Source organism: Terrapene carolina, unplaced genomic scaffold, assembly GCF_002925995.2.
Source record: "Terrapene carolina triunguis isolate 2854851 unplaced genomic scaffold, T_m_triunguis-2.0 Scaffold69, whole genome shotgun sequence".
NCBI lineage: Eukaryota > Metazoa > Chordata > Testudines > Emydidae > Terrapene > Terrapene triunguis.
Genome location: NW_020664420.1, coordinates 38,160,692 through 38,186,681, shown reverse-complemented (window position 1 = coordinate 38,186,681; position 25,990 = coordinate 38,160,692). Strand labels below are relative to the sequence as shown.

The window sequence follows — 25,990 nt, the reverse complement described above, 5'->3', positions numbered from 1 at the left end:
TTGTTAATCATCTAGTGCATAGCTGCTACAGTGACAGAAAATCTTCTGGACTGTATGCAGGAATAATCATGTTTTAGGAGTTATTTCTGTTCATTGTTTCATAAAGTGGGTGGGAACCTTTTTTCATATGCCATAGACTGATTGAAACCAAGTCACCTAAACCTATTGCTTTCCAATTTTTGCTTCTTGGGGTGAAACACTTCCAGAATATCTTCTGAAGTCTTTCCCCCCCCCTTTCTGTATGTTTTTTTGCTATTTTTTAAATTAAGTGGCTTCTGTGTGTTCATGTTGGTGTAGTAAATGTTTGTGCTGATTCCCTTTTATACTCAAAAGTATTGACTATATATTAATGAATTAATTGCATAAATCTACTACACATCCATAAGAGAACAGAATATATCTTTCTCCGCATGGGTGTCCCTTTCTGGTTCTGTCAGTTCTTTTCATCAGTGCTGATCTGATTTTTCTTCTGCAGCATTGTATCCTCATGTGATAATACTCCACAGACCGAGTCTTAACTTCTGCAAAGTGTAAATTGTTCTTTTGGTTGAACTGTGTAGGTATTCAGTAGTGTATTAAAATATTCATACAACTCTCAACATGGTGCCATTTAATGAGTTTTTAAAACACTATGAAATGAACACAGCTGTACCAATAGCAGATTTTTAAAGCCCAAAATCTGTGAGAGGAAACTGACTTTATTGCTGGCAGCTTGAGATGAACATTCATATGGTGACACATCACTGTTTTTGTAGAGAAAAAGAGGGTATGTGGCATCGTACTAATGCTGTACAGCTTCCTCTAAAAAGGACCTTTGATGTTCTTCAAAGGATTGGCTGCTGGCTCTCAATCCAGCTGTCCTTCCACAAAACTAACATAATTAGAGAGGTGTTCTTTTGTGGAGAACACAATAAAATCTGTGCAGGCATTTATAAAGTGGTTGTTTCAGAGCTTCCCCAACAGTTTTACTAGTCAGCAGTTCACTATAACTGAAGTCAAAGAGCCAGATTCTTCTCCCCTTATAGTCAATGGCAAAACTCTCTAGACTTCAGTGAGAGCAGGACTGGATGCTATATTTGCCAGAGAGGAGGAGGTGCGGGGAAGAAACCAAAACCATTTTTACTTCTGGAGCGTACAGATATTACCGTTTGCTGTCCACTTTTTCTTGACCACTGTCAGTGTACTCCGTACTTCAAGCATCCTTTATAAGCCAGGTTCTACCATCCGTACTCACGCTGAGGAGTCCCTTGGACTTCAATGAAACCAGACATAGACTAAACTTCCTACTCCTTGTCAGTTCTGGACCATCATAGATTAATTTGGTATTAATGTGAATGTTGTACATGTTTCTCAGGCATTCCTTTTCTTTTCAGAATTAAGTGATGGACATGCAATATGAAAAGTCCTTGCAATATAGGTTCTGGATCAGGTTTTTATTTTTTATAATTATCTATTTACCTGGCTTCCTAAAACCAAACAAGAAAATGTGCAGTTACTTAGCATATTACCTCACTTGCTTTGTACATTACTCGACAATGTTGTCTTGACAATTAGAAAATCAATACAGTGGAAAAGATTGTTATAGCATTAGCCACAAAGGGTACAAATAAGGGTTTGAAAGATTAGTGCTTTAACAACAGAAGTATAAATAAAGGTTTAAAAGTAATCAGACCTATTTCATGTACTGTCTCTGATTCTTTTCCAGAGATTTATGGAGAATAGCAGCATAATTGCTTGTTACAATGAATTGATTCAAATAGAACATGGGGAGGTGCGGTCACAGTTCAAACTACGGTATGTAGAAGCACAAAAAAATGAACATAAACTTTTATTGTCCAATATCCTGTGGAATTACTTGTTTGTGCATCTGCCTCCTTGTGGGTTCCATATGCTGCATTCTGTGTTCAAAAAACCTGTCAGAGGTGATTATCTGTCATCATCAGTTCTGATGGGTTTTTGTGCTCCACTTGCCTTGATCTGGCTTATAGTGAATTTAGGCCACAATGCAGCTCTCCTTGCTAAAGTTCCCCCTGTAGATCAGAATGAGGCCAGTTTGTAGAAATAGTGTGAAAGAGCAATGTACAATTCAGCTGATGGGATAGGGTTTGATATGAAATTTGTCTGGTCTTGTATACATGGTGCATACACTATAATTTTAAATGACTTAATTAAGATAATTTAGGTTATTATTCATTTAGTATTTACTTACTGTGTGTGACATCCTGTCATAAACTCGATCTAGAGCCAAATCCTGATGCCTTTTTACTCCGTTTTTACTCATTCTTCGTTTGGGCAAAACTGCTATTGATCTCGGTGAGAGTTTGGCCTCTGTAAGGAATAGGAGATTTTGTCCCATAGTGATGGTATTCCATTATAGGCTTTGTTTACTATAACTAGTTTAATAGAGAGGAGGGGGGTGTAAAATATATACTCAATCATCTATGTATGTAAAAAACTTGTTGAAATTAATAAATAAACCTGTAGCAGAAAAGAAACAATATTTAATCTTTCCAACAATATGGAAGAGGAGTAATCTACAGTGTTGACCTTTGGAAAAGAACATCTTTTCTGTGAATTTTAGTTCACTCTACAGGAATGCTATAAACATTTTTCATTAATTGGCCTGATCCTTCATCATCTAAGTCAAGGGAAGCAAGAGCAGACCCTCTTTGCAGAATCTACTTTTACTGTTTAGATGGTAGGTCTTATAAGGCCTTGATTTCAAATAGATCTTGAGGTGGCCTTGAAATTTGCACAGACAGCTTTGTGCATACAATAATTTGCACATCCAAATACAGAAAAGTATTTGCAAAACAGGATTTGTGTGTACAGCAAATTGTACAAAATTGCACAGACAAATTTTGAAGTCATCTTTTAAAATTTATTTGACAATTACTAATTTATGAATTGATGAGACATTCTGAATTAACAGAATAGTCCAGAACATTGAGTTAATTACTGGATAAAATTGTTAAACTAGTGTTTTCAGCTAGCTACAGAATGAGAAATTGTCTAATAGCATTACTTATCAAGTGCATTTACTCAGTGAATAGAATTTAATTAGCGCTAGTCCAGAAAAATTTTTAAAATATCGTTGGTTAAGACACTTCGTGGCCAATATCAGCTCTGATGTAAGCAGGCTCATCAGGAAAATAAAGCACTTGTGAATTTTTAAAGTTGCGTACTATTGGATGGTGCTTGGAAGGGCACACCAGTTACTACAGTGTGAAAGTAGAGGAATGCAGAATTCAAAATAAGTGTAATACAAAACTTAGCCTTTACCAAAAGATTAATATAGCCTATATTCAGTATCTGTAGTCTGTGATAAGGCTAATGGAATATAATCTGTAATGACAGTGTAAAAGGAAACCTTTCCAGATAATTTGATGTAACTTTCAGACTACCACCTCCAAACTCAGTATGTACTATGATAATAGAAACCTATTGCCCAGCAATGTGCAAAGTCAGAATCCTGCCAGAAACTCTAAATACTGAAAATAACCTACTTAACTATTCTCAGATAAGAAATTAACTTAATTAGTCTTTTTGCACCCTCTAGGCTTAAAACTTCCTAGGCACTTGCATCTGTCGTCTAGCACTTGTCTGGAATGTACAGGAATAAAGAAACAAAGAATTATTAAAAAGGTCAATAGGCATTCATTTCATGTCAGCACATTGAATATGCCCTCATACTTCCTGTTCTGTTTTCATTTGTTTCCTTTTCCAATAATCATTACATCCTGCTTGTTTAAAGAGTACAAAAACAGGATGTTTTAATATGTAGAATTATAGCTCCCAAGGACAGAACACTAATACAGCCTGAACACCTCTGCATGAACAGTATTAATAATTAATATAAGTAATTGAATTCCCAAATCCAGGGAACATGACTCATCGATTATCACATTTTTCTGCAGCTTTATTGAAAATAAAGCCATCAGCCAAAGAAGGCTTAAAGTCCTCATTACATTTTGAAGCCAACATGTTAGTCTCTGGAGGTAATTAATCTACCAAATCTACCGATATCCTTTCACCTAGATTATTTAAAGGAACCGAGCTGTGCTCTCCCCTTTCTTATTCAGTTTTCCGTAGTTTTACAAACCACAACAAAAAAATGAATACTAAAGCACTGCTTTTTTGCGTCTGCATAACTCTAAAAAATGCCTTCAACTTAAAAAGAAATAATTTGGAAAGCAATTTGTCTTTAATCAAATAAATTTTGTTGGTATTTTCATCCACTTAATGTGAGTTGCACCTCAATATCACCTCTGAATTTGGACCACAGAGACTGCGTTAACGTAGCTCTGTTTCAAACAAACTGGTACCTTTTCATATTCACAAGCAGGGTCTACATGGAACAGTTAGAGTTCAGCAAGTTAGTAAGCTTTATAAAACACGCCCTACTGTCACACTATACTGCACCATGTAGACAAGCTCTAAGTGGATCTAAGTTGCTGTAACTAACATTGAGGAACAAGAAGACGTGTGTGTAGTAGGGAAGCACCTAACACAAGGGTGTAAGAAGATGCAAGTTAAAGCAGACTGACCCCGGATTTGAATTTACACAATTTTCTTGCTTTATAAGGCATAAGTTACATAAACTTAGTCCCCCTTAAACCTATTTCCACCCACTTGAATATCACTGGTGTGTATTTTACACCTTTCCCACACCTCTGTTTGACTCTACCTGGTTTTAAATCCACAACTGTAACTGAGAATGATCTCAAAAAGGCATTTAATGTATGGCTGCAACATTTTTTGGTTTGCTACTGCCAATGCAGACATCAGCCCCCAGAGACAGCTTCAGTTAACTTAGTGATACTCAGACCTCAGTGGTTCAAGAGCCAAATTAGTGATCAACATTATCCAAGTGTGAATTCATTGTTTCATTTACTATAGTATTATAATATATAGTATAATGTATAGTACTATAGTGTGTGTGTTTAATATATATATACACATTCTCACAACAAATTCCCAAGGGTACCCAAGGTTGTGGGCACCTCACTACCACCTGCCCTTAGCATGAGGAAGCTTTGTCTGTGCCTGATGAGGGTCAGCTCCCTGCCTCCACCAGTCACAGGCAACACAAGCCCTGCCCTCTAGGCCTATGCAGGAGCACCCCAGACCGCCCACACATCTCCATGGAGTGTCCAGCCCCTGTTCCACTGGACACTTGGAGTATTCACAGAATCGCTGCTTCCAAAGAAGCTGTACGGCCCAGAGTATGTGTTTCACCTCAGATCACCACTCTGCTAAACACTTAGATATGTTTATAGTGAAAACAAGTAAGTTTATTTAACAAAGTAGAGAGATTCAAGTGATTTGCAAGTAAAGGTATTGGAAACAGTTGATTATGTATCAAAATCATAACACATATTCTAGAACCTAGACTTGCTTAACTAGATACTTTCATGTCTTACAGAGCAATGCTCACCCAAAGCCCTTGAAGTGTTTTACAGACAGGCTTGGCTGTGAACTTCCATTCATGAGACAAGTCACGCTGTCCGCTTGCTTCCTCAGTGAAAGATTCAGGATGTAAAATTTCCTCTCTTGAAGATTTTGCAATTTCTTGATTAGTATTTGGCTCAGTGTGCAAACAGACATCCATTGTGAGATATGCAATGCCCAATACACAGATGACCAGACAGAGAGAGAAGCTTCTGTTACATCCTGCTTGAAAGTAACCTGAGACATGTCACCTCCTGGTTAATTGCTTCAAGAAAATAATTTTCTGTACAGACCCATAACTCCTTTAGTATTGTCTGTACATACATTTCACAGTGATTTATTATGATCAGTAGGCTGTTGGCTCTTGGTAGAGACCTCACATATCTCTCACCAAAGACACCACTGGTAGCCAATCCTATAATAAACTAAAGATTTATTAACTAGGAAAAAGAAATAAGAGTTATTTGCAAGTTTAAGGCAGGTAAACATACACTCGCATGAGTTACAGTCATAGGTTTCAAAAGGTAATAGAAACTGCTGTAATGTGCAAACTCTGTGTCCTTTAGATCTAACCCAAGCTAATCTGCTTGGGATCCCTTGTTTAAGCTTAGAAATGTCGCCTTCTCCAAATTCCAAGCAGCATAGTGATACATATCAGGGATTGTTATTCCCTTCCCCCAGAGTTCAAATTTTGATGGAATGAGGGTTTGTGCACATCCCCTCTTCATGGGAGTAGAGGGAGCAATCAATGAAGCCTTTTGTCCACTGATCTTCCACAAGGGTTCGTCTAATAGGCCTTCTCTTGTTGGGCAGGAGATGACACCTCTTGTGGTAAACTATTTCATACATGGTAATGCTTCTCTCCTGACTGTAGGGGGTGTCCCGCTTCATAGCTAAACCCTTTATAGTTACAGAGCAAACATTTAAATATTACCTTTATAACATGGGATAGAGTCATGTAAGTGAGATTAATTAATGCAACAACTCACACATTTCATAAAGTCCAAATACTAAACACATTCTTATAAACTTAACATCTGTTTTAACCATGCTAACACACAGGTGAGCCAGACTGGTTTCCAGTTAATCATTTGTCAGTTTTCAGTGAGGCCTAGGGGCCTTGGCATGAGCTGGCACCAGGTCTGCCAGCATCACAGTTTGATGGTGTTTATGTTCACTTGACTTTTCTCTTCACTCCAAATGCTTTTCATCACACTCATTTCATGGGACTGTTTGTTTCTGGTAAACAAAGAGCAATTTTTGCTTGGTATAGCAATATGTCTTGAACAAACATTTGTAGGCTTACTGGTGTTTTTTGGAACGTTGACAGCTGAAATGAAAACGGAGATATTTCAGGTGTCCTGAAATAAGCTCCTAGGACCCATGGGAAGCCATATGAAAGTCTAAGACTGGACATATGATCACTGTAAGGGAGGGAGAGTATTGTCTTCCTAGCTTGGACCCTTTCAACACAAAAGAACTTGGCAGGTTCTGCTGCCATTGAATCCTTCCAAAGGACCCAGGATTTGGCCCATTGACTTCAGCAGGAGTTACATACAAATCAAAGAAAAATTTTGAATTTCCGGTTTGAGCCCCTATTAAAGTTACTGAAACCAAATATTTTGGTCTGAATAATAACATGGGAGCAATTAAAACATTCCAATTTGTTTTCTTGCAGGGAGACTTACTTCATGTCTCTTTTAGCTACTAGTAGATCAGCAAGGGGGCCCCCCAACACTTCAAACTAAATTAGCTGTATTATGTGATACAAAAAAACCCATACATAATGAAGCTGTTTTGGTTGCCAGGGCATCCTTTATAAAGTGGTGATCAATTCGGGAGAGACTTTTGTTGGGTTCCCTTGGCAATTTGTGTATTGTTCGCAAGATACGCATGCCTGAAAACTGAAATGTTGCTTTTTTTAACCTTGGCCCTGACTAAACTGTAATCTAAAGCTCTACAGTTTTTGTTTTTGCATACTTAATGTTGTAATGAATGTAACTAATATCTGCCATATAAAAGATTGTCAGCTCAACAGAAATGCTGAGTATCTTCTGCATGTGTTAAGCCACTGAAATGGCTTCATGCTTTCAACTTGTTCTGAAACACTGAACAGAAATTTGTCCAGCCTTTTATTAGCAGTGCCACAGGCCTTCTGTAGAGACCCAAACTAGAAGGCAGACTTCTTTATAAAATTTCACATCCACTGTTTCCCCAATAATACACCCCCCTCCATACACACTCTGGTTGTTCAGTTTAAAGTGTGTTCAGAAAAGAGAACTTGCTATTAAGAAGAGATAGTACCCATGGTAACTTTTATATTGTGAATAACAATAAAAACACTTGAATGTCAGAAATGTTGGAAAACTGAATTTTCAGTTATTATAATAGAGATGATTACATAGTTTTGTCAAAACAGATTTTGTACGTGAATCACCCACTGATAAATACAGCGTAATTGCATACTATAGTTACCAGTGACAATTGTAATATTGGTAAAACTAATGTGATTCATTTGCTAATTGCAGGGCTTGTAATTCAGTGTTTACAGCACTAGAACATTGTCATGAAGCTATAGAAATAACCAGTGAAGATCATGTTATTCAGGTATGGAAAATCTGTCTCCTTTATTCCTTATGCTTTGCTGTATTTTCATGTTTTGATTTCATTGCCTGTTGGAAAGCTTTAATAAATGAAAGCAAATATGATGATCTACTTGTTTCTTTGCATATTACTATTTGCTGTATATGTAAGGTCTTTCCTTCATTGAGCTATCAGAAATATGATTTAAAAACTGTCCCCAATATTTTGCATTATGACTTCTTAATACAAAGCCAGAAAAATTGATTGTGAAAAATCCTAATAAAGTAATACATTTACAGCATAGTACATAACAGAGTACATAACATATAGTACATAATGTATAGTACATAACAGAGTAAGATGGCCTTGACAGGCAAGTATTTATATAATTTTTATTTCATTGTTCTTTTGCCCCTCTCCTCTCCCTAATTTGAGAACTTTTTTGTAATTTTTGTCACTTCCATGATACTTGGCATCAAAAGCATGAGGATGGACACCCCACTACATGAGAGTGTGGTTATGACCTCATACAGACTATCTCTGATGTGCAGGATGAATAGCAAGGCCATTTCCCCCCACTATTTCTCCCTTTCACTGTCTTTCCTCATGATTCCTTGATGCTTGTTATTTCTGTTAGCATGGCTAACAGTGCAAATCAAAATGGGACACTTTGTAATGTGATGTAATACAAGTTCCAGAAAATGGACAACATTTACAGCAGTTGTGCAATACATAATTTGACTGGTAGCATCAGAATTCAAATTGCTGTTTTCACAGGACATACTTTAGGCCTTCAGCTACAGATCCATTAACGCTGAGCAAATATGGCAATAGTTGAGGATATTCTTTGGAATGAAAATCATGTCTTTGCTTTAGCAGTACAGCACTTGCAAGCCTTTTTATTTGTTTGATGCAAACTTTTGTGAGTAAGTTTGATTGTTTAAGAATCTTGTGTCTTTAATACCCACGGACACTTATTTGTAGGGTTTTTTTTAAAAAAAAAATCAGTTAATGGATAATTGGCAGAGAAAATGACTAAATTATTTGCTATGAATAACTCACCCAGCTCTAATTCTGGCATATTGAATAATAAGATATGTTGGTTTGTTTTTGGTTTTTAATTAAAGAACTTTGGACAAATTCTGCATTAATTTGCAGTCCCTTGTCTTATTTCTGCTTCTTCACATGTTACACACGAATTAGGGCCCATTCAAAACCCTATTGACTTCAGCAGGAGCAAGGTCAGGCCCATCAGCAAGTTCCTTGGTTTCATAAGAGGAATAGTCTGGGCTATACTATGTGCATTCTTACAGCAAAAATTTATTGGTATAATGTACAGTAGGGCATTTTACTTGGTATCACAGAACATTTGTATATTTAGGTTTGAGTACAGCTTTTCTCTAAGTACTTGCTGGACTAAAATTTAAGGACCTCTATTTTGACAGTATGTTAACCCAGCCTTTGAACGGATGATGGGCTATCACAAGGGAGAGCTTATGGGAAAGGAGCTTACTGAGCTACCAAAAAGTGATAAAAACCGTGCAGACCTTTTAGACACTATCAATATGTGTATCAAAAAAGGAAAGGTAGGTAAATAATGATAAAATTACACAAAATATTCTATTTCTATGCTGCCATGTTATGTTCTTCTGGACTGAAAATGTGACATGTCCCAGTTCTTCTGATAAATCATGTATGTGGGGCCAGAACTTGGTCCCTGCTCTACAAAGGAACTGGCAAACCTGAGAATCTAGTCCTTTGGGGAATCCTCTGGTGGCACAGCGCCACTGCTTCAATGACACCCACCTCTGAGTCCCCTTTACAAAGGGAATCCCTGTGCTCTGAGGCCCAGCTACCCTAATTGCCCTGTGGGCAGCCAGCACAAAGTGGAGCAGCCTAGAGGCTGCTCTACTTTATGCCAGGGGCTGGACTGCTAGTCTGCTGCCCCAAGATTGGGAGGCCAGGGGATGATAAATGTGGCTTAATGATGTCTTTTGACCTTCTCCTCTCTCTGCTCCAAGCTGCACCAAACACAACGCAGGGACAGCCCAGGATCTGGGATTACTCTTTAGTGTACCATTTAAAGTTCTTGTCTGTCTGACCATGAAAATGGCATTTCCTACTAGATCGTTCCCAGTGTGCCATATTCCAATAGAGAGCTCATCTACAGATGCCAAAAGTGATTTCTGTTGTTCAGTTTTGGGCTATCCAGAGGCAACCAGCAAAGCTTACAGACCTTGTTGATTTCTTATTGTGGAGACGTCACTTTTGACCCAAACTGCACACATTGAAGTCAATAGGTGTTGTGTTCTTCACTTAAATGGGAGAGATTCAGATCCACCCATAGCCCTAACCCCATGATTCCCTCCATGCACAGACCCACCCCCAAACACTAGCCTGTGATTTCCAGAGTCTGCTTCTAGAGATAGCAGAGAGCAGTGCTTGGTGGAGACCTTAACAGCCAATGATCTGCAGGGAGGATGAGGATAAACAGCAGGATTGGGAAGGGTCAGGATTTCCTAATGAGTGAGCCTGTCTCACCATTCAGGACTGGTAAAGGGAGTATGGGATCAGCACAGCAAGGACTTAGGGAGGCAGACCAGACAGCTTCTGAGAACAGAAGTAGCTGGCAAATCTGACTGCTTTCAATACTGCCAACCTCAGATAGTCAAAAACCATAAGACTGGCTTAAAAAACCATGAGATTTTTAAAATACTAATTGTTTGGGGGGGAGGGTATTTTCCTTCTGTTTTTTTAGCCTTTTTGGTCACATTTTCCAGTCCTCCTCTACAACCATGAAGGCTAGAAGCTTTTAAATTAAAGCTGAGATTCTCATGTAATCACATGACCCTATCTTTAAGAAAAACAGAAGACTTATGATAAATCATGAGAGTTAGCAACACTGCTGGCCTGTTGACTTTTCTTCATTGGGCTAAAGTGGGTTATGATGAATAAGGAGAATAAGTCTTTGTTTAAAAGTTTGAATCCACCTTAGCCCTGAGATATTGTTACTGTCGGTGCTTGTGTGAAATCTGGAACCTCTGGTCACTCTTTTTTTAGGTAGAGGGATCTTAAAAATAATGAGGCTCCTGAGGGTGGAAAGTGAAGGGAATTTCAAAGTGAAATAACTTTTTTAAATGTTCCTACTGGTGTTAGTTATTTAAAAAATATTGTGTTAAATTGTTTTCTGGAGACTTATTGTGTTAAATTTAAGAGCATAATTCAATCATTAGTATGTAACAGAGGGATTTTCATCCTGCTTTAAATTCCAATCTAGAGCTAGTTGAAAAAATTTAACTTATTCCAACAGGAAAAGGGACTCCCCTGCCCCCCCCCCATAAGTATCATGAAAAATTCATTCTGGGTTTGCTTTTGTTTGTTTACCCAGTATAGAGCTGGCTGAAAAACCTTCCAGTTTTGAAAGGTGTTTAGTTTTTAGTTTGTTTGTTTTTCTTTCTTTTTTTTGCGGGGGGAGGGAGGGTGTTGGAGTCCTTTTTTCATTACACATTTTTTCACTTTTTTTGACCAGCTTGATTTTTATCTTCTTATGACCTTAATTATGGAGCTGTTAGGGCATATCCATAATGTAAAATTAATGTTAAAAAAAAAAAGGTCTGTAAAATATGCTGTAAAGCATGTCACTAACAAATTCTGCCCCTTCCCTGTGCTGGTCTGAAAGGCCCTAGTTACGTACAGTGGAAACAGGATAGAGGTGGAGCAGGATGCTGCCTGCTGGAGGTCAGTAGAGGGAAACACAGTAGGTACCGCTAAGAGAAATTGTAGGAATTATATATAAACTCCTTTTCAAAAGGAATGCATGGCTAACTTTCACACCACAATTATTTCTGTAAAATATGTGTCAAACATGGTGCTCTGAAAGGTTCTCCACTGATTGATTTAAAAAATAATCATGGGTATATTATAGGGCTGTCAAGCAATCAAAAAAATTAATCGCACCGTTAAACATTAATAGAATACCATTTATTTAAATATGTTTTCTACATTTTCAAATATATTGATTTCAGTTACAACACAGAATACAAAGTGTACAGTGCTCACTTTATATTTATTTTTGATTACAAGTATTGACACTGTAAAAAAACAAAAGAAATAGTATTTTTCAATTCACCTAATACAAGTACTGTAGTGCAATCTCTTTATCATGAAAGTTGAACTTAGAAATGTAGAATTTTGTACCAAAAAAACCTGCATTCAAATACAAAACAATGTAAAACTTGAGCCTGCAAGTCCACTCAGTCCTACTTCTTGTTCAGCCAATTGCTAAGACAAACAAGTTTGTTTGCATTTACAGGAGATAATGCTGCCCATTTCTTATTTAAAATGTCACCTGAAAGTGAGAACAGGCATTTGCATGGCACTGTTGTAGCCGGCGTCGCAAGATATTTACATGCCAGATGCACTAAAGATTTATATGTCCCTTCATGCTTCAACCACCATTCCAAGGGACATGCGTCCATGCTGATGGCAGGTTCTGCTCGATAACAATCCAAAGCAGTGCAGACTGACACATGTTCATTTTCATTATCTGAGTCAGATGCCACCAGCAGAAGGTTGATTTTCTTTTTTGGTGGTTCGGGTTCTGTAGTTTCCGTGTCAGAGTGTTGCTCTTTTAAGACTTCTGAAAGCATGCTCCACACCTCATCCCTCTCAGATTTTGGAAGGCACTTCATATTCTTAAACCTTGGGTCAAGTACTGTAGCTATTTGTAGAAATCTCACATTGGTACCTTCTTTGCATTTTGTCAAATCTGCACTTGAAGTGTTCTTAAAATGAACACATGTCTTGGGTCATCATCCGAGACTGCTATAACATGAAATATAGGGGAGAATGCAGATAAAAACAGAGCAGGGGACATACAATTCTCCCCCAACAAGGTCAATCACAAATTTAATTAATGCATTATTTTTTTAACCAGCGTCATCAGCATGGAAGCGCGTCCCCCGGAATGGTGGCCAAAGCATGAAGGGGCATATCTGGCACGTAAATACCTTGCAATGGCGGCTACAAAAGTGCCATACAAATGCCTGTTCTCATTTTCTGGTGACATTGTAAATAAGAAGAGGGCAGCATTCTCTCCAGTAAATGCAAACAAACTTGTTTGTCTTAGCGATTGACTGAACAAGAAGTAGGACTGAGTGGACTTGTAGGTTCTAAAGTTTTACATTGTTTTGTTTTTGAGCGCAGTTATGTAACAAAAAAAATCTACATTTGTAAGCTGCGCTTTCATGACAAAGATTGCACGACAGTACTTGTATGAGGTGAATTGAAAAATACTATTTCTTTTGTTTATCATTTTTACAGTGCAAATATTTGTAATCAAAAATAATATACACTTTGATTTCAATTACAACACAGAATATAATATACATGAAAACGTAGAAAAACATCCAAAAATATTTAACAAATTTCAATTGGTATTTTACTGTTTAACAGTGTGATTAAAACTGTGATTAATCGCAATAAATTTTGTTGAGTTAATCGCGTGAGTTAACTGCGATTAATCGACAACCCTAGTATATTATTTAATTAAATGTGACCTGGAATATCCTTGAAAGCTGTTTTCATTACATTGATTTAGGAATGGCAAGGGGTTTACTATGCAAGAAGAAAATCAGGAGACAGTATCCAACAACATGTGAGGATAACACCTGTGATTGGTCAGGGAGGGTAAGTTACCCAAAAGGTACACTTTATTTTGTGTGGTGTGTTAACCAAACTATTTTATATCCCCAGCAAGCTTGGTATGGAAATGTGCTCAGTAATAGAGTGACATAGATAAATGTACAGTAAGCTATTGCTTATTCTTTGTGTTCTGCCTAGGGAATCAATAACAAATTATCAAAGCTGAACAATCAAGGGTGAAATTCTGTGATGTACATCCATTGCAGCCCCACTGAAGTCCATGCAATTGCTCGTTGTGTACGTCAGAGCAGATTGTGGCCCAAAGAATTGCATGTAAAACTAGGGGGGAGGGGGAAGAGGAGAAATAGCAATTATATTGAAGTGTAACAACGTCACTAATACAGAAAACTGCCAGATGTGTCAAACGTATCAAAAATCCAATGTTTAGGTGAACACTACATGAAAAGAATAAAAACAACTTTTAAAATTACCTTCTCCAAAATCCAGAGTGTGAACAATTCATGGGGATCATTAGTCTGAGTAAAGGCTTCCTATTCCTCTCATCATGGGTACACATGCTTGCATGTACACACAATTGCAGCGTATTATGCACAGGGTCAAATTCTTCCTTCAGATGTGCATATGCTCCTACCACAGGAGTTAATGACATGAGTATCCAAGGGCAGAACTTGGCTGTGAAATATAACGAATACTCTTCACCTGGTAATATGTTTATGCTTTTGGTTTTCATATATGGTCACTAAGGTCTCTGCTTTAGACAGCAGGGCCAATAGTGTGCTAATTGAATCATGTCTTTTTGCTTCTGTCTTAACCATTCAATTGAATAACAATCAATTATTTGTGTTGTTAGAAAAATTAGACATTTTGTGTCCATCAAGAAGCTGTGTTGTACCAATGAAAACAATAAACAGGTACTGTATTTCCTTTGTAATGTGTAATATGTCTGTGTTATCAGGCCTTTTCATTAACCTTTTGCCACTTTTCTTTTTACAACTGGTATATTAGACAACTTCTAAAACAAAAAGATAAAGTCAGATACTCTTAAAAAACGTTGAAGACAGTGTACCCTTATTTGAACAAAATCCTGTGCGGTTCATTTTTGTTTTTCTGTAGTCTTCAGTCTCTCTGTTCATTGACCTGATCGACACAAGTCAGTTAAAATATGCAGAAAAGTGTAGATATAAAACCACCTTGTATATAAAACCTTGGATCTAAAACTGAATTAACATTGAGCATATTCTAGGCAGAGCTGGCAGCAGCATCTATTATGAAGGTTTTGATTTCTGATATTTGAATAGTTATTTGCAAACAAAGCCCACCTCAGCCTTCAAGCTAATTATCATGGGCAGACCCTGACACCCCTTTACATCTCCCTTGACATGTTACTTCCGGGGGCTCTACAAGGCTGATGGGGTCTGCCCTTGAGGTTTGAGGATCAAGGCCTAAAAGAAAGCATAACCCATGGAGGCTTAAAGGCCCTATGAAAAAAACAAGCTAAGGCCATTATGTTCAAGTGAAGTTAGATAAAGCTTGCTTTGATCAATAGAAAAATCTTTTCTTACAGAACTATGGTTCTGTAAGAGCTAGTCTTTTGAATTCACAACTAAGAACCTCTCTTGTTTGTACCAGGATATTAAGCATTGTTCGATACTGAAGGAAATGTCAAAAGGAGTTTTTATTTAGATTGCAGGCTCATTGGGGCTGGGAATGTGTCCTTAGGTAGGGCCACAATTCAACCGCTCTTTATAAAAATAGACTATTTTGTAATAAGTTGAGAGGAATGATTTTGTTCAATGGATTCAGACATTGCAGATTTGCACCCTCTGGTGGCAAAGATAGGTTCAAACAAAGGGAAGGCAAGATCCAGTGTACGCTGTTACAAGCATAACCTGAATTTTTGTGCCAACTTCTGTGTTTGTTTACCATTAGTATGGTAGACTGGAAATTCATTTGTAGCCTCAAGAAAATTAAAATTGAATCTTTTTTATAGAATTAAATGGAAGTAAAAAATACAATTATTACAATGTCTCCTGTGTTGTTTAATTAAATATTAAATTAAAATATTTTTTCTGCCCCTACACTTTTAATTTTCAATATGATGCAGGAAATACATCAGTATGTTGTAAAAGTAGTCAAGGGGATAGCTGAAGGCTGGATGTGGGGTAGTTTGGGGGTTTGGCATCCAGGAAAGTATGAGGAGGCAGTTTTGGGATTGTGGCTTTAGAATTTTAGGAGATGTTTCTGTCAAACTGATCAGGAGTGAAATAATTAACAAGTGGCTTGTATACATTAGGGATTTTTGGCACCGGTCAGCAATCCCTAGGTAGATGGGCTGCACTGGTGTAAAGTGACTCTTTCCCAAAGTGTAAAGTGGGTGTATCCTTAATGTTGACAAGCCTAATGTTGACATTTAAATTGGTTTTGGAACTAACACCCCATTGAGATACATGGGGCCATACATACTTCCCAGAGCTAGTTTTCACACTATTGTGCAGATTCAGGAGGATAACACTGCTCGTTTATTTCATTTGGTGTTTGACAGCTTCTTTGATGTGTGATTAATACAGTATTCAAGTTCACAAAATAAGATACCGCTCACTGTGCAGATATTCCCTGTCTGATCATGTGTTGCCTGGTTCTCCAGGGAGCTTCACTATATCCATGGTCTCTGCTAAGCTCCTTGGGCTTGGCTCCTTTTCGATTGGGATCCAAACACTGGTCACAATTGGCATCAAAACAAGACCTCACTCACAGAAAATTGTGCAGACCTGTGACCCACCCTCTTCTTTTTCACATGAGGAATGAAATAGTTAACAATGTTGACATTTAAATTTTCAGTGGGCACATGAATAAATGCTGAGATTGATAGATTTTAAAGCCAGACGGTACATTGTGATCATCTGGTCTGACCTCCTGTATAACACAGGCCATAAAACTTCTCTGAATTAATTCCTGTTTGAACTAGAGCATATCTTTTAGAAAAACATCCAGTCTTGACTTAAATATTTCCAATGATGGAGAATCTACCCCGACCCTTGGTAAGTAGTTCTAATGGTGAACTACCCTCTCTGAATGGGGCAGTTCATTCTTCTCAGCGCTATTTTCTCAGTTCTTAAGTCAGACTCGCCTCTGCAGTGGGTACCCTAGGTGTGCATTTTTGAGATTTCTTCATAATTGTAACAGCTAGAGACTTATATTTGTTAAAATGAAAGCTGAGATTATGGAAAACAAGATATCAGCACTTCTCTAAAGCTAGCTAAGGCATATGGTCACATACTGGTTGTTTCCAAACCCTGGATATACTGCACCTAGTATGACTGGTGGTAAGGGGGCATGTTCAGTTAGCTTGCAGGCATGGGAGCAAGAAAGCTCATGCGGCTACCTTTTGAAACAGCAGTAACATGCACGGTGCAGTGTGGTGCCTCCAAGCTTCACTGAGCTATCTTGTCCTATGCAGACATCATGGCTCTGCAGATCTCCACGTATTTTTTAGTGCTGTGCTCCCTACCAGTGTGCCTCCTATTGGTAGGTTTTTGTCCGATGATAAGGTACCTAGATTAACCTGCATTCTTTTACTTGCTGAGCTGTACAATAGCACACGGAATGACAGACTGGGGGATTATGGATATGTTAATAAAATTTGGGCCAGAACAATGACCCAACATCAAAAATAAATCACTGGACTTCAGGGGCATTTGTTCAATCCCTGTAATCCAATTATGGTCATAAAGGGCAATTTGTTCCTAAAAGCAAGATCAGCAATTGACTGGGCTGGATTTTGCTGTCAGTTTGAGTCTGCAGTAACTCCACTGAAGTGGTCATAAGTCTATAATGTATGAATCCGTCTATAGTTCAAGCATAGTTCATGGTCTTGATGTCAAATGGTTTTTATTGCTGAGAGAGTCACAGATGAAATAAAGGCCTTTAATTATGGAATATATGAGTCATGGCATCTAGTCACATTATTACAAGGATGGTGTTCTGCGTAGTAGCTTGGATGGGTACCTACTTGAGGTGGCTAGCCCCACTCACAGTTTGCACCACTATTTACGCTCTGTTTTGTGCACACTAGCTCAATCAGAGCTAGAGCGGGTATGTCGCCTCGTGCTGGGATTTACACCTTGTGACGTTTCTGGGGTACCCATGTTGTGAGGCATCTCACCACCACCTGCCCTTGGTGTGAAGCAGTCTTGTCTGTGCCGGCTGTGGTTCAACTCCCTGAAACCACCAGCCTCTGGCAGCACAAGCACTGACTTCCGTGTCTCCACAGACCTCACCCTCTCGGTGCAGGCTAGTGATAGGCACACACCAAACCCCAAGTCCTTGGAGTGGTCCCTGCTGTATGCAGCCCCTATCAATGGACGCACAGAAATTACCAGGTAAGCTGTCCCTGAAGGAATAGTGCACACACAGTTTGGCTGGTACCACTCAGGATCAGGTCCTTTATAACATCAGAACTCAAATATATTTATAGTGAAACAATCATAAGTTTTTTATCAAGGATTACGTTTTAAGAGATAGTGAGTAAGGATAATGAGTGGAAACAAAAATGGTTACAGATATAACGTAAAACACAATCCTAGGTCTACACTTATCAGTGCTTATCTTTTTCCTATTTAATAAAGTAGACGATTTCCCCCTAAGGGTTAAACATTTGCAGTTTGTCAGTCTTGAAAACAGGACACCTGGCAACCTTAGCCCATTGTGAAATAATACAATGCTTAATTTACATGTCAGTTGCTGGATGGACAAACACTCCTGGTCTGAGTGAAAACCTGTCTCTGCTGGTGACTCATACCTTGATACAGACACTCAGGATGTATTTTCAGTACGTATACACAGCCCCTTAAATATCATCCCTACATACATCACACAATATTATTCACCAGCATGATCTTGGCTTTCGTTTAAGATCTTACACAACACTCTATGGATAAATACTATGAAAGCAATATGTTAGCTGTAGTGAGTTTGTCAGTCCTGCTAGGAGTTGCTGTTACATGACCGTGAATCCCTTGCCAGCTGGGATTCAGGAGTTCTGAGGGTGACACGCCTCCAGCTCCAAGTGAAAATATATCCTAAAACTGCTTGCATTTAACACTTCAGACTTTACACACAGACACACACAGCTCCTTACATTCTCATGCATTGTCCACTTTTTTTAAAATGTGAAAATAAATTAAATTTGTTTTTTGCCATTTGTTACACTTCATCAGGGATGTCCTTGTAGATAGGTTTCTACGTGGTAGTCTCTAAGGTATGTATTTGTACACCAGACTTGTCACATAGAAAAAATATATGAAGGATTTGTGCATAGAAAACTTTACTTCTGGGTACAAGATTATAGTAAAGACTATAGTATAGTAAAGATTTGTGAATGGGAATTCATTACTCGTGCTTAAAAAGAAGCACAGGCTTAATACATGCTTTGTTGGATTGGGGCCTTGTAGTATCCAGCCTGAGGTTTGCACACCTGCAAATTCCCACCTGCCTCTCCCCTAGCAACCAATTGGTTGTAGCCCACGAAAGCTTATGCTCTAATAAATTTGTTAGTCTCTAAGGTGCCACAAGTACTCCTGTTCTTTTTGCGGATACAGACTAACACGGCTGCTACTCTGAAACCTAACATTAAATGTGTAATCTCCCTTGTTCTTTCAGGCCAGCTGGGTGGATTCTTGCCTGCAGGGGGAGGAATGGCTGAGGGAAGGGGAATGTATTCAGAACTAGTATGTATCTTTTACTTGGGCACTGACAGCAATAGTGGATGGAGGCTTCCTATTAAACAGGGTGACCACTGAGGTGTCCCCCGCAGTTGTGCGGTAAAGACAGAAGAGATGGTTAAGGGATGACTTGATCGCAATGTATAAATATTTGTATGGGAAACAAATTTTATAATTGAAGAGCCTTCGCCTTTGCAGACAAAGGTATAACACAGTCCAATGGCTGGAAGTTGAAGCTGGACAAATTCAAACTAGAAATAAGGTGCACGTTTTTAACAGTGAGGGTAATTAATCAGTGGAACAATTAACCAAGGGCTGTGGTGGAGTCTTCATCACTAGACACTTTAAAATCAAGATTGGCTGTTTTTCGGAAAGGTGTACTCTAGTTCAAATAGGAATGAATTCACCCAAATCCTATGGCCTGTGTTATGCAGGTGATCAGATTAGATTATCACAATGCTCACCTTTGTCCGTATAGTCTAGGAATTTGATTCCCTAAGGGTTCAAACTATTCCCCAGAGAACTTTCAGTTTGAGCTCACAGCAGCTGTTTTTGCGCACACTATAGCAGTGGGATGTGCATGGTAAACATCACCTCGACATTGCGGTAAAGCTTGTCGAAACTCCTTGAATTATTTTTTAGCCAAAAAAAAAAGCCTCCTTGCCCCAGCAGAAATTTTTGTGAAAAACATTTGATAGTTGTTAAGTATCTCACATGCTTTCACTGATACATTTGACGTGGCATCATTTCACACAATACTTTGCCCTGGCATATTGCGTTAGGCCATAACAAAGATCTAACCCAGCAAAACATTCTTTGATCCAAGGATATCCTGTTTAGGCTATTGTAACCCTTCTGGCATTATTCATGCTGAATAACCACTGTGAAATAGTTGGCTCCTTGTAGCTGTTTCTGCCTCTTCTCCCCCGCCCCTTCTTTTCAGCATGGTGGATGTGAACGATTAAGCAGGCTCTATCCCTCATTTGGGGCCCAGTGCTGCCACCTGCACCCACAGAGAGTTGTACCTTACTACGTAAGTAGTCCTGTTGATGGGACTGCTCGCAGAGGGCTATGAGGCAGGCTATGTGGAGCCCAGGTGACGGCGCAGGCTACTCCTATAATGGTGTAAGCTATGTCATGCCCTTGCAGTACATTTTGTGGGCATAAGGCATGGGGATGGCTTCTACTGCACCCCCATGGGGATGTAAAAGGGGCAGGTTTGACATTACAACCCAGAGGGGCCTACAGTGATCCTAGAAGTCCTTGGAAAAGTCTGCCTTCACTTGCATTGTGAAGCCTTGAGCGGCCCTGTCTCCTCAGTGTGGCTGGGGATGCTCTAGCACTGTCCTTGGGCTCACCAATTCTTTCCCAAAAGGATACTGAGGGTTAGCTGACCATTTGTGTCCTGTGTGAGCTGCCACATTCCTTGGTTGAATGCAGCTGGCAGGGCAAACTGCTGCAGCTATGTGGACGACACAGGTTAAAACACTTGGGATGTACATGCTACTAGCCTCTGCTGACCTAGGGAATGTGCAGTGTCCATTTGCATACCCCATTGCTTTCTTTGGTGACTCCTCCTTCATTTGTTTATTGCAGCGTGCTATGTCAGACACAATATGCAGGCTGCTCAGGGCTAGGTGCAGCCCCACATGATTCCCTGTAACTCAGTGGTAGCAAGTCAGGTGACTTACCAACTCACTACCATAAACTTCATGCTCCTGCAGAACCTAATGCATGGGCATAGGATGGATGAGGAGTGTGATCAGAGTAGGGCACTAATCACCATGAGCAAGGGTGGCAAAACTGAGCTCCTAGTTAGAGCTCTGTGAATAACCGATATTTTTTTTTTTTTTTGGTTTGCTGGCTGAACCAAAAAAGTGGTACTGGGTGAATTTGTTTTGGGTGAAACAAGATGTTTTGGTTTTGAATTTAATCTTTTTAAAATTACAGTAAAATTCAAAATTAATAGTAGTTTCTAATCGAAACATCAAAATGTTTCATTTTGAAAACATTGACATGTTTTGATTCTTTCAAAAAAATTTTTTGAGGGGTGTTAGGGTGGGTCACCAAAAATTTTGGTGAATTCACACAATGTTTCAGTTAACCTGAATCTGTATTTTTGGGCAAAAAATGTTTTGGACAGACCACTTCACCCAGCTCTACTACTTGTATTTTACTCTAGTCACACTATGTCCAACTATTATTTTAACAAGGGGCTTCAGCAAACTTTCCCCTTTAGTGTTTGATTAGCGACACATAAATAAGGGTGTGCATACCTGTAGAGAGGCGGGTTGTGGGACTGAGCGATCTGTTCACTTGTTATCCCACTTCAACAAAAATACTTTCTAAAAACCATAACCGGAGAATGAGGCAACATGATGTGGCAATTACATTCTGTTAAGTCTGTTCTGCCTGAGAAGTGTATACTTTATTCCTGGAAACATACAGAGCGTATTGATAATACAGAGTAGTGTTCAATTTGTGTAATTTGAAATCTGGTGTTTATGTGAAAACTTAGTAAGGGGGTGATGATATCTTGCCCAAGAAGAGAGAAATATTTTAAATACAGAGTGGAGCAATCTGGTGCACTCCAGTGGCAAAAAAAGACCTTAGTAATCTTATGATCAACGAGGATGATTAAACATTATCCAGGAACATGCAGCAAATTTCATCAGAATCAGGTAATTTCCCCACCCAAGAGATTTTTCACAAGGCCAGTGCATCACTGGTCCTTGAAAATGTACTTGCAAAATTGGTTTATACAGTACCAGGAAAGCAGTTTTTAAATTACGGTAGAGTAGGCAAAAAGTACCTGATATTTTTTTACTTTTTATTGAGGGAAGTCAGTATTTCAGGGTGACTGACTTAGGAAAACACAATTAAAAATGAATGTCTGCTCCCTTACAGTCACAGGCATCAAACAGAGAAGCACTCATAATGCATAAAAGCACAACAGTATCTGTAATTTCCTATGCCGTGTGCTTGTTGCCTCTCACATTGTTGCTCTTTCTTCTTAGAATGCAATTATATCTATAGAATCTTTTAAAAAGTATTTTTGCAAATAATTGAAAAGACAATGCTTGTTGAGGATCATATTGAATGTAACCCTTTTAAATGTTTTCTTTTTACATATTTTACTTTTGGTACCACTTCAGCTCTACAAGATTCATCGTGATGAGAAGTATGCAGGAGACAATTCACAGGCAGGTTAGAATATGATCATTTATCTATATATGCTTCTTCATTTAAAAAAAACAATGAGGCCAGATTATTTGCTAGGGTAAATCAGTGTAGCTCCATTCTGTTCAGTCCAATGGGGTTACCCCATCAGAGGGGCTGGCCCATGACTGACTGAGGCCAACTGGCAATGTACTGCTAAACAACGTGTATCACTTATAAACAAGTTTTGAGTAATAGTCCCCACTTTTATATTATCTTTATTTTATGGCATAGAGCACTTAGCCAGTGCTCAGAGTTAAAATACAACGGTTGTAGTTGTATTTAATAGTGGGTCAGATCTTTAGCTGGTATAAATTGGCATAGATCCACTGCCTGAACTGAAGGGTGCTGTACTGATTTATGCCAATGGAGGATTTGGGCTAATGCCTTCCAAGTAGGGTGACCAGATGTCCCGATTTTATAGGGACAGTCCTGATTTTGGGGTCTTTTTCTTATATAGGCTCCTATTATCCCCCACCCCCATCCCAATTTTTCACATTTGCTGTCTGGTCACCCTACTTCCAAGTTAGGACCATTAAAGGGCTGGAAGAAAAGCAAATGGGTCACTAAAACTTGTCTATGTATGGCTGACTCTCCTCTAAAGAACCAGTTCTGGTGTGTTCTTGGTGTTGAGAATGGGATGTTGTTGAATACAGGACTGAAAGTTGGGAATTCCTGCTTTCTAATTCCTAATCTGACATTGGTTCCTTTGCTTGCGTTTCTTAGGTTTCCTACCCCATGTCATGTTGTTTGGTTACAAGACAAATTGTATTCATTTTAACTATTTTTCAACTTTCCTTTATATCATTTAAGGACAGTTAAAATTTACTAGTGAATGAAATGTAAGATGCATTCATTATGCAGTTACTTGTAATTTCCATGTAAGTAAGTTACATACATAAAAGGTTGTTACAAGGAGGAGGGAGAAGAATTGTTCTTGTTAACCTCTGAGGATAGGACAAGAAGCAATGGGCTTAAATTGCAGCAAGGGTGGTTTTGGTTGGACATTAGGAAAAACTTCCTAACTGTCAGGGTGGTTAAGCACTAGAATAAATTGCCTAGGGAGGTTGTGGAATCTCCATTGTTGGAGATTTTCAAGAGCAGGTAAGCCAGGGATGTTCTAGATAATATTTAGTTCTGCCTTGAGTGATGGGGACTGGACTAGAAGACCTCTTGAGGTCTCTTCCAATCCTAAGATTCTGATTCTGTACATATACTCTCCTTGCAGAAAGTCATCATGTTCAAGTTCTCAGCCAAAAGTTTGTCACAGAAGTTATTCTATGTATCCCAGTATCCAGGGGAAGTGGGAGAAGGAAATAAAGCTAAGACATTCACTTTTTCAGAAAATATGCACTGTTAGGTAATAAAAGTACTTTATCTGAGGAGGAAGGGGCACAAGAGCAGTTTTTAGGGTTGTCCTCTTTTATTGATCTAAATGATCTGCCATTTTAAACAGATACAGCTTTCTTCCTTTTTCTGTTTGACTCTCTTAGGTTCTTATACTTCCCCCATCATCAGAGTTTTTGGGTGTAGTATCTAAACCTTTCCTGCCCCAAATCATGGTGTAGTGTTGCTGTGCACTGTTAAATAGCTCCTGTGTTTCATTTAGAGGGTCACTATTTTCCAGTAATGGTTGAAGTGATCCCTTACCTACCTTTTAAGGATGTCTATTAATATTTGTAAAACACTGAGATCTTTATGGTGTAAAATAGTAATAGTAGTAGTAAAACTGTGTGCAATTTCCTGTTCCTATTACAATCACTGCCATAAAAATGATTCATGTTGTGTTATGCTATTTGCTCCTAACACTATGTTCTTATAATAAATGGCATCCTTCTTTTCCACCTTTCCTTTACTGGCTATAGAATCTGGGAACAGGGGAAGATGGGAATACCTGTGATTCAAATTGCAGAATGCTGAAATGGTCACAATGTTACTGTTTACTAGTATATTTTACAGCTTCTATGATACATTTTGATTCCACCCTCTCAGTGTGACACAGAGTTCAGTGAGAACAGGAAGGCACACTGCATGAAGTCATGTTGGTTATTATGGACTGCAATGAAAATAGAAAATCTTGATGTTGTCATGATTCATTGAAAATGTATCTACAGTAGGAGACCTTCTAATCACCAAGTCATAAATAAATCTTCATCTCAATGTTCAACAGAAGTTTTCTATTAAAGTTGTTGCCTTTGTATAAAATCTTCTTTATGTACTGTATCTGCTCATGCAAAGAAGACATTGATGGTTCGCTAAAGGCCAATGCTGGACAGTCTTCCTCCACCAAAATTGCCATTGCATCTCAATCTGGACCTGTGACATCATTACTTATTCCACCCCAGAACTTCACCACACAGCAGTGTCTGCTGAGGTTCTTGTGACCTCAACAAGGGTCATCTTGCTCTCTTCATGTGAGCACCTACTTCATTCTTCTAGAAAGCGAGACTAGTGCTTCAAACTCACCCACCTCCTTGCAGTGACTTTATTTTAAGTTGCCTCTTATTTCTTGCTTTGGGATGTTTATGGTTATGTGCCAACAAATCACACTTTTGACGCATAACTGTACCTTAATGATATTCCATCTCAATATTTAGCAAATTTTTTAAATACGGAATTAACCTATTAGCAAAGACTTTAGTTCAATGGGGGTAAGCGTAGAGTGCCTGGTTTCACTCTTCGTTTTTTAAAAAGTGTGTGGGTTTTTTGTAGCCATTCAGTCTCAGAATCCCCCCTTTCCCCTGCCTCTCCATGGTGGTGGTTGAGTTATATGCATTTGGTCAGAATACAACATAGGGCCAAATACATCACTAGCTAAGCAGTCTCAACTCCACTGAGTTTGCTAGTTGCTCCTGCTAACACCAGTGATGAATTTGACCATTATTTGATTATTTATTTATATTTTGTTAGAACCTGAAGGCCTCGGCCAGGACCCCATTGTACTAGGCATTGTACAAACATATAGTAAATGGCGGTCCCTACCTCAGTTGAGTTTACAGTTTAAGGCCCCAGTCCTGTACAGGGTTGTTGGATACATGCTTGAGCTGAAGCATGTGTGTCATCCTGCTGAAGTCAATAGGATTACTCAGATGTTTAAAAATAAGCACTTGCATAAATCCATGCAGGATTGGGACCTAAAGACAAGACTTAGCAGGTGGGTGAACAAACAGGTGGGGAGAAGGGATGATAGTATAGCTGCATGCACAATTTGTAGGTGTAATAACCCAATCAGTAGCAGTAATCACAACCAGGAGCAAGAATGTAACAGAGGAGCTGGGATCTTGATCCCTTAATCAGGGCCGGCTCTAACATTTTTGCTGCCCCAAGCAGCAAAAAAAAGCGCCGCCCCCCGC

General features: G+C 38.8%; 1 protein-coding gene across 1 annotated transcript in view; it reads left to right on the top strand.

The window, feature by feature from the left end:
* The window catches only part of PDE8B (phosphodiesterase 8B), a 144,239-nt gene that overhangs the window by 95,386 nt on the left and 22,863 nt on the right, over nt 1-25,990 (top strand). The window contains exons 6-11 of the mRNA XM_029910918.1: nt 1,706-1,794; nt 7,980-8,058; nt 9,480-9,620; nt 13,634-13,722; nt 14,549-14,609; nt 22,574-22,625. Of these exons, the coding sequence (XP_029766778.1) occupies nt 1,706-1,794; nt 7,980-8,058; nt 9,480-9,620; nt 13,634-13,722; nt 14,549-14,609; nt 22,574-22,625 (511 nt within the window). The remainder of the gene's footprint in view (nt 1-1,705; nt 1,795-7,979; nt 8,059-9,479; nt 9,621-13,633; nt 13,723-14,548; nt 14,610-22,573; nt 22,626-25,990) is intronic.